General features: G+C 44.2%; 1 protein-coding gene across 2 annotated transcripts; it reads left to right on the top strand.

Annotated features, from left to right (window-relative positions):
- Positions 1 to 3,098: 3,098 nt before the first annotated feature.
- LOC109908546 (transmembrane protein 74-like) lies at positions 3,099 to 6,515 on the top strand. 2 transcript variants are annotated; one of them, XM_020507202.2, is made up of 2 exons: positions 3,099 to 3,243; positions 3,906 to 6,515. In XM_020507202.2, the coding sequence occupies exon 2, from the start codon at positions 3,916 to 3,918 to the stop codon at positions 4,762 to 4,764; it is 849 nt and encodes a 282-aa protein (XP_020362791.1). In that variant the 5' UTR covers positions 3,099 to 3,243; positions 3,906 to 3,915; the 3' UTR covers positions 4,765 to 6,515. The 2 variants fall into 2 exon arrangements, with proteins under 2 accessions (XP_020362791.1, XP_020362792.1); XM_020507203.2 differs by lacking the exon at positions 3,099 to 3,243 and adding an exon at positions 3,349 to 3,762.
- The last annotated feature ends 2,866 nt before the right edge of the window (positions 6,516 to 9,381 follow it).

The following is a 9,381-nucleotide window of genomic DNA, read 5'->3' as shown; positions in this document are numbered from 1 at the left end:
CGGGTCTCCCCTGAACGTCCCTTTCCCTCCTGAACCTAACAGGATCCAGCTATCCATGCCACAGGGATACGATGGAGATACTGCCAGGGTTTCCTTCTACAACTAAGCCTGTACCTGCCACGGTCCACCCAGCTCCATCGGACCGTGAGAAGAGTTTCTCCCACGTCTCGTGCCTCACCGGTAAAGCCCTGGAGTGGGCCAGCGCTGTGTGTGGAGGGAGAGATGCAGCGTTGGACGATTTTGAGGAGTTCACCCTCTGTTTCCGGACAGTATTTGACCACCCACCTGAGGGCAGAGCGGCGGGTGAGCGCCTCTACCATCTGAGGCAGGAGACGAGGAGCGCCCAGGAGTTTGCACTGGAGTTTAGGACTCTGGCTGCCGGAGCTGGATGGAGCAATCGGGCTTAGATCGACCATTACTACTGTAGTCTACGTGAGGACGTCCGTCGTGAGCTGGCTTGCAGAGAAACCACCCTCACCTTCGACCAGCTGGTGGACCTGTCCATCCGTCTGGACAATCTGCTGGCTACTCGCAGACGTCCAGATCGGGGTCTGGTTGTTCCATCCTCCCGCACACCCTCTCCGATACCCATGGAGCTGGGAGGTGCGGTGCACAGGGAGAATGGAGGGGGTTCCCACTCGTGCACCATATGTGGCCACAGAGGTCACACTGCTGGTCGGTGCCGGGTTGGTTCCTCTGGGTATCAAGGCGGCAGGCAGGGCACTCTGGCGTCATCCCAGGTGAGTAGGCACCATTCTCATCCAGAGCCCATATGTTTGTCTCTGTTACCTTTCCTGAATTGTCCCCGCGTTCCCAGCATAAGGCGCTAGTAGATTCAGGCGCGGCTGGGAATTTCATTAATAAAGGATTAGCTCATAGTTTTGGGATCCCCATTCTTCCTGTGAATATGCCTTTCACCGTTCATGCTTTAGGTAGTCGACCATTAGGGTCAGGGTTTATCAGGGAGGCCACCGCTCTTTTGAGTATGGTAACACAGGGGGGTCACAGGGAAAAGATTAGTCTTTTGCTTATTGATTCTCCTGCGTATTCCATGGTGCTGGGGCTACGCTGGTTAGCTTGTCATAACCCCACTGTTTCGTGGTCACAGAGGGCTTTCACGGGGTGGTCACGAGAGTGCTCAGGTAGGTCTTTAGGGGTTTCCATTGGTGCTACTACTGTGGAAAGTCCAGACCAGGTCTCCACCGTGCGCATTCCCCCAGAATATGCCATTTTGGCAATCGCCTTCTGTAAAAAGAACGCGACTCAATTACCACCCCATAGACAGGGGGATTGTGCGATAAATCTCCTGGTAGACGCTGCACTTCCCAGGAGTCACGTGTATCCCCTGTCTCAAGTGGTGACGGTGGCTATGGAGACATATGTCTCTGAATCCCTGCGTCAGGGTTACTTTCAGCCCTCCATTTCACCCGTCTCCTCGAGTTTCTTTATTGTGAAGAAGAAGGATGGAGGTTTGCGCCAGTGCATTGATTATCGAGGTCTCAATAAAATCACAGTGAGGTATAGTTACCGCTACCTCTTATCGCTACGGCGATTGAGTCAATGCACAAGGCGGGCTTCTTCACTAAACTGGATCTCAGGAGTGCGTATAATCTGGTGCGTATTAAGAAGGGAGACTAGTGGAAGACAGCATTTAGCACCACCTCAGAGCATTATGAGTACCTAGTCATGCCGTATGGGTTGATGAATGCTCCATCAGTCTTCCAATCATTTGTGGATGAGATTTTTAGAGACCTACACACAGGCAGGGAGTAGTGGTGTATATCTATGACATTCTGATATACTCCGCTACACGTGCCGAGCATGTGTTCCTTGTGCGCAAAGTGCTTGGTCGCCTGTTGGAGCATGACCTGTAAGTCAAGGCTGAGAAATGCTTGTTCTTCCAACAGTCCGTCTCCTTCCTGGGGCATGTGATTTCCACGTCAGGGGTGGAGATGGAGAGTGATCTCATTGCAGCCGTGCGTAATTGGCCGACTCACACCACAGTAAAGGAGCTGGGATAGGAGCAGTGCTCACTCAGCGCTCAGCGCTCGGGTACGCCACTGATGCTCCGCCCCTGTGCATTCTTTTCGAAGAGGCTCAGCCCGGCTTGGCTGTCGTCAAGGCCTTGAAGGCATGGAGACATTGGCTTGAGGGGGCTAAACACCCTTTTCTCATCTGGACTGACCATCACAATCTGGAGTACATCCGGGAACCGAGGAGACTGAATCCTCGTCAGGCAAGGTGGGCTATGTTTTTCACCCGTTTTGTGTTTACCCTCTCTTACAGACCAGGCTCCCAAAACGTGAAGGCAGACGCACTGTCCCAGCTGTATGACACAGAGGAGCGGCCCATGGATCCCACTCCCATACTCCCAGCCTCTTGTTTAGTGGCGCTGGTAGTGTGGGAGCTGGACGCGGACATTGAGCGGGCGTCACGTGCAGAGCCCAAATATATTTTATATTTGCCTTGATCTCAGCTTTGCACACTCCTGGCATTCTCTCAACCAGCTTCATGATGTAGAGTCACCTGGAATGCTTTTAAATGAACAGTTGTTCCTTGTTAAAAGTTAATTTGTGGAATTTCCTTCTTAATGAATTTGAGTCAATCTGGAAAATGTCAAGAACTTTTAAAGTTCCTTCAAGTGCAGTCGCAAAAGCCATCAAGCACTATGATGAAACTGGCTATCAAGTTCCAACCGCTGTGTCTTTGTGAGACAAGAGTAGGGGAACGGATGATCTCTGAAGGTGTGGTTCCCACCATGAAGCATGGAGGAGGATGTGTGATGGTGTAGGGTCGCTTTGCTAGAATTCAAGACACACATAACCAGCATGGCTACCACAGCATTCTGCAATGATATGCCATCCCATCTGGTTTGCGCTTAGTGGGACTATAATTTGTTTTTCAACAGGAAGATAACCCAAAACACACCACCAGGCTGTGTAAGGACTATTTGACCAAGGAGTGTGATGGAGCTATGTTATAACAATATGCACTTCGTTTCTCATAATGCTGTGCTAGGTTTCCCTCATCTGACTCGTCGGTGCTCTGTTCTGTTCTGTGAAAATGTTATAAATGTGCTGAGAAATAGCCTACAGAAGTTAATTCAGTCCCCGCGTCAGGCAGCCTGCCTGAGCCCTGCGCGTGGGAGGGGTCTGTCAAAGCCTTCGCTCTCTAATTATCCAAGCAATAGAAGAAGCCAGGGACGGGGAGGTGACCAGCAGACATATTCTGGGAAAACAAAAGGTATATGCAATATAACTGATAATTAGAAATTACCAAATTATCATTTGAGTAGACATATTTCCCTCTACTGTTAATAATGAGATTGTGAATGAGGATGCGTAGGCTTTGCCATTCACTTATGTTGTGGTTGTGTAGGCTATACCGAGAGAGAGAACTATGAACCGCTAACGTGTTTTGGTAAAGCAACTCTCCTTGTAGAGAGCGTCGTGCAAAATGCAACGTTTGTTAATCCTGGATACATGATAGGATTAGGAACATTTTTACCAAGAAGTCATTAGATTAATTTGTCTCAGTTTTATGCTTTTTTCGATGTTGCAATTGCCAAAATTCAAAAGTAAAAGATATGCTTGCACTGCACTTAAACCAGATTTAGAGATGTTATATAGATTTTAGGGGGATGTTTACATTTTGTAATTGGATACCGGTGCGACAAGGTTTTATTGGTAGGTACCTATTGGTCGAAAATAATCCACCATGCTCGAGTAATTAAATGTAACTGTGTGTGCTATTAATTGTCTGGTAAGTGTGTCAGCGATTTAAATGAACATTCATTTGAATTAATGAACCGGGACATCCACTTTCTTAGCAATATTCTACACATGTGTGCTGCTGCTGGCAGTTGTGAACTAATATACCTGCATGTTCATTATCTGCATTTACAGCGAGCTGGAAATGGAAAATGTTCAAATAGCTGATTTAGAACCCCTCTGCTTTGATCAAGAGGACAGTCGGTCAGATCCCACAAAAAGCCTCCCATGGGCTTCAAACTACCAACGCATCAATAAAAAGTCACTTTCCAACGAGCATCGTTGCGAGTCGGGGAATTGGGAGACTGCCTGCGCGGATTCAGGACAATGGCCAACTGCCTCCGGAGACGGGCAACCCGGCGCAATCAGCCAGTGGGGAGCAGAAGCTGAGAGAACCGTATGTTGCCTAGAGGAATTGGAGACATCTTTCACACGCAAATACGAGGATTTCAATTTACAACAGGAGAACAATCCGCAGCAGTCCGCAAGGATCAACAACGGAAGCCTGAGTCACAGCTCCTTCGACGAACTCCACGACGGTGTCCCGGAACTGTCCATGTTGTCAGACAATGAGTTTACATCCGAAGCCTTGGGGAAATCAGCGGATTACGGTTTCATAAGTGCTGTCACTTGCCTGGTGACTGGCATCTCGTTAGTAGCCATCTCCTACACTGTTCCCCGGGAAGTTAAAGTGAACCCGGACAGTGTGTCGGCCCGGGAGATGGAGAGACTGGAGAGGGAGAACGCCCTGGTAGGGGTTCACCTAGACCGGTGGGTTATAGCAGGGCTGTGCCTGCTCACCCTCGGGGGTGTGGTTCTCTCCACCCTGCTCATGGTGTCTTTGTGGAAAGGGGAGATGTTGAGGAGAAGGGCCTTCACCTACTCCAAACAGTCTGCACAATTATATGGCTCTATCAATTTAAGAGGGGGCTCAAACCCACCTAATGTCCCCTCCCAATTGTCTGTGGAAGATTTGGAAGAGGTCCTAAATTGACATTATGTACAATTGTAAAGACACGGACTAATCTCTATCACAGAAAGTCCCTCTGCAACTCTTACCAATGGTGTCTTAAGATAATGCTGCTTTGATTTGGGCATTTCATTCATGTAGCCTAGCCTCATTCCTTGCCTAAAATGGATGGGTATTATTTGAAATATTGGCTGAATTTACCCTCCGACATAAGTTTGTGTTGTGCAGACCATAACATCTTATTAGCATGAGATTCGTCATTTTGTCAAAGCAATGGTTTATTCTGTGTATATAGTGTCTTAAAAGTTTAAATTGGATATCATGTTGTATCAGATTTAAAAGACAATTGCATGATCAACACTGGAAATACAAACACATATTTGTTTTTTGCTATGCATACAAAATGCAAATACTTAGCTAAGACAAATAATAATACAAGGGTTATGTTTGTGAGTAGCTCAGTAAATACTCAATACACTAGGATATTGGACAGCAGATATTCAAAAACACAAGTGATACACGACACACACACCTTAGGGGAGGGTTAGCTGGTTAAGGTGCTCTGAACAAACTGTTGTCGGTGTCTAAAATTGCACCGTATTCCTTATTTAGTGCACTACTTTTGACCTACTCCTAGGGAATCAGGTGAGCAGGTGAGCCATGATCATGGATTATGGTGAGCATAATGCTGTGCAGTGCAGGTTCAGTAATAGAATGTTTACAGTATGCAGGATCAGATTATACTCACCAGCCTTTGTAAGCATGTAGCACTAACCATTGCCAAGATGCACACTTATTTTACCTCTTAGCGCTGTAATTTAATATATGACTTGCCTGTCTATGTATTACCTACATGTTAAGTGGACTTGTAATCCATCCTCATTTAGTGTTGTTCACTGAGGGTATAAGTAGGGGTGCTCCAAATGTGAGAGGATATATATGTATATTGTGTCATTTAAGCAAAGTTGAAAAGGCTTCAAAGGTAGGCTATTTATTTTAAATAAGCAGATCTTAGGCATATCTGGAGTGGGGGCTGGGCACTACAGCTGACAACCACCCACTGTCTTTCTCTCACCCACTCACTCTCACACACACACGCAAGCCCCCCTCCCCTGAACGGAGTCACTGAGTAATCCGTCAGGCCAGCTGGCAGCAGGAAATGGAATTGGAGTGCTGCAGGGATCACATGGGGTCAAGAGCTGGGTTGTGACAGTTGTGGCCCCTGGGGATCAGGAAGTGAAGACACATGCGGTGGTAATGGCTGTGGCTCAAATGGCACCATATTCACTATGGGCCCTGGTCAAAAGTAGTGCACTATATAGGAAGTAGTGTCAGGGTGAAATTTTGAGACATAGCCAATGTATCTTATGCGATGTGGCATCCAGTTATCATCAACTGTCATAGCATGTGAAGGGAAAGTGTTCAAAATGTATTTTTGCTTAATGAGTTGGCAGTGAGGTCATTACTGCAATTTTAAAATTCCTTTCGGATTCATAACCTTAGTTAATAGCTTATTCGATAATGATTCTCATTACCCAGTGTTTGTTGCATAGCAACGACCGGCTGAGTAAAGGAAGACCAGGGAAGAAGTGGCAAAGGAGATGTTTTTACTGAGACAAGGAAGAAGTGTGAATATAGCACCTAATGTATAGCCATATCTTATTGATTGATTGATTGCATGTATAAAGTAGTAGGCAGCTCCAGCCAGAGATAACATTACATACATTACAATTGATCAAGGATAAAAACACAATAAAGCCCAAATTAATGACTTATTTCCATTGTGTTCTCTGGTTAATGTGGTTAAAAGGGACAAGAAGCAGCAACATCACACCATAGTGACTTCTTCTATTTTCATATTTCGTATTATGTGATGTGCTGCATGAACTAGAAATAATGTTTCAGACAGTGCAGTTAAAATATACCGAATAAAAAATATAAACGCAACATGCAACAATTTCAACGATTTTACGGAGTTACGGTTCATTTAAGGAAATCAGTCAATATAAATAAATTCATTAGGTCCTAATCTTTGGATTGACTGAGCAGGGGCACAGCCATGTGTGGAACTGGGAGTGCATAGACCCACCCACATGGGAGCCAGGCCCAGCCAATCAGGGTTTTTTTCCCACAAAAGGGCTTTATTACAGACAGAAATACTCGTCAAGTTCATCAGCTGAAATAAGCTTTTGGTGCATATGGAACATTTCTGGTATCTTCTATTTCAGCTCATGAAACATGGGACCAACACTTTACATGTTGGGTTTATATTTTTGTTCAGTATGGAATTGCCTCTGTTAAAGTTGATTGACTTCAATCAAAGTTTCTGAAAGCTGTAATTAACAGCCCACTGTTTTCCAAACTTATCTGTTTGTATCATGTTGCTCTCCCTCATATTCATTGTAGGCAGCAGTGATTAATTGTCAGCTGTTCTTGAGTTAATGTCGCCCACATAGTCATGTCCCTTTGTGCCATCGCTGTCCTGACTGAAGCACAGAGAGTGCACCATAACCATAGAAACGGGGTCAGCCGTTTCTAAGGAGAAGACACAGTTTGCCACAGTGAGGATTCTTTGAAAGAGATAAAAATAGGTGATTTCCCCATGCAGTGCTTGTAGAGTCTACAGAGCTTTTCTGAATTCAGTGTATGTTTTACCTTTAAATTAGCTTTCACTGCACACAGAGAGGATACTGCAGGTGCATCCAAGCCCTTATCCAGCTGTGTAACACTTATGTCACACTGGAGAGAGCAAGCATTCACTCAGATTGGAGCACATGTAATCACTAGGCTACCAGTTCTTCAGTACCAAAGTACTTAAATAATGAATTGCGCATGGATCAGCTGTAGATGGTATTGTTTATTATTGAAATGAAAACATGTATGGTGTGTTATATGGTCTTGGATGTATGTCAACCTGATGCCATCGCATTTAATTCCCATTATTATTATTATTCATTTTAAATCTAATTTACCTTAATCTGTCATGGAGTGGATTACCGGTACTCCATGTGTATAAACTCAAAAAATGCAGAGCCATCGAGGTTTGACTCAGAGCCGAGCTGAGCATGTGCAAGCAAGCATTTATCTCCAAGAGGAATTTTATTGCCATTTAGCAGTGAGGAAGATGTAGAATGAATCTTATAGTGGGACAGCTTTGCTTACTTTGTCCTTGATTTATGCTGCAATTTATTCAATGTGCCAGGCTTCCACAGCAGTTCCCAGCACCTAGGTAGGGACATCAAAAGTTTCCACTGCATATTGATTCCATTTAAGTTGTCCAGCAGACCAAAGCTGAATCCCCAGGAGTCTCAACTCCATCCGTGCCAGCAGCCCAATGTGGCATTACAGGGAATATTCGGGGTAACAGACACTACAAAAGCCTTGGAAGGCTTACAAGCTGTTACAGTGTTCTATTTGGAACAAATTGATTGTGTGCCCTATGTATCAAGCTCTTAGTTTTCTTTCTTAATCATTTTAAGAATTGAATGCCTGTATGACTGTGCTGGTTATAAGGCTATTGCTTCATCCAAATGGGTGGTATGAAAGGTATATCTCCCAAGATTTGATACAGTTAATTCATTTGTCATTTACTGTAACAATTGCTATGATTATTATGATCTAATTAGTGTGAGGCAACAATTTCGTGCTGATTTAATGAAATATGGTGACTGAGTAATTGCTGTTTCTAGGTTTGAATACGTAATGTGCCCTTTAAAGCACTGCCAGCAGCAGGGACAAAAAAAGGCACATTTCCTTAGTGCTCTTTCTTTCCTTAGTGCTCTTTCTTTCCTTAGTGCTCTTTCTTTTCTTAGTGCTCTTTCTTTTCTTAGTGCTCTTTCTTTCCTTAGTGCTCTTTCTTTCCTTAGTGCTCTTTCGTTTCTTAGTGCTCTTTCTTTCCTTAGTGCTCTTTCTTTCCTTAGTGCTCTTTCTTTTCTTAGTGCTCTTTCTTTCCTTAGTGCTCTTTCTTTCCTTAGTGCTCTTTCTTTCCTTAGTGCTCTTTCTTTCCTTAGTGCTCTTTCTTTTCTTTGCTCTTTCTTTTCTTAGTGCTCTTTCTTTTCTTAGTGCTCTTTCTTTCCTTAGTGCTCTTTCTTTCCTTAGTGCTCTTTCTTTCCTTAGTGCTCTTTCTTTCCTTAGTGCTCTTTCTTTCCTTAGTGCTCTTTCTTTCCTTAGTGCTCTTTCTTTTCTTAGTGCTCTTTCTTTCCTTAGTGCTCTTTCTTTCCTTAGTGCTCTTTCTTTTCTTAGTGCTCTTTCTTTTCTTAGTGCTCTTTCTTTCCTTAGTGCTCTTTCTTTTCTTAGTGCTCTTTCTTTTCTTAGTGCTCTTTCTTTCCTTAGTGCTCTTTCTTTTCTTAGCGATCTTTCTTTCCTTAGTGCTCTTTCTTTCCTTAGTGCTCTTTCTTTTCTTAGTGCTCTTTCTTTCCTTAGTGCTCTTTCTTTCCTTAGTGCTCTTTCTTTCCTTAGTGCTCTTTCTTTTCTTAGCGATCTTTCTTTCCTTAGTGCCCTTTCTTTCCTTAGTGCTCTTTCTTTTCTTAGTTCTCTTTCTTTTCTTAGTTCTTTCTTTAGTCGCCCCTCCCATATGGGATGAATGAATGATACTATCTTACTTCAAAAGATCATGTGAACAAACAATTGTGTATAAAAAAT

Source organism: Oncorhynchus kisutch, linkage group LG17, assembly GCF_002021735.2.
Source record: "Oncorhynchus kisutch isolate 150728-3 linkage group LG17, Okis_V2, whole genome shotgun sequence".
Classification (NCBI taxonomy): Eukaryota; Metazoa; Chordata; class Actinopteri; order Salmoniformes; family Salmonidae; genus Oncorhynchus; species Oncorhynchus kisutch.
The sequence above is the reverse complement of the archived record's forward strand: the minus strand, read 5'-3'. Positions and strand labels throughout refer to the sequence as shown.

Excerpts from the sequence above, each read along its gene's own strand:
- LOC109908546 (XM_020507202.2), top strand. The coding sequence starts at position 3,916 with ATGGAAAATGTTCAAATAGCTGATTTAGAACCCCTCTGCTTTGATCAA.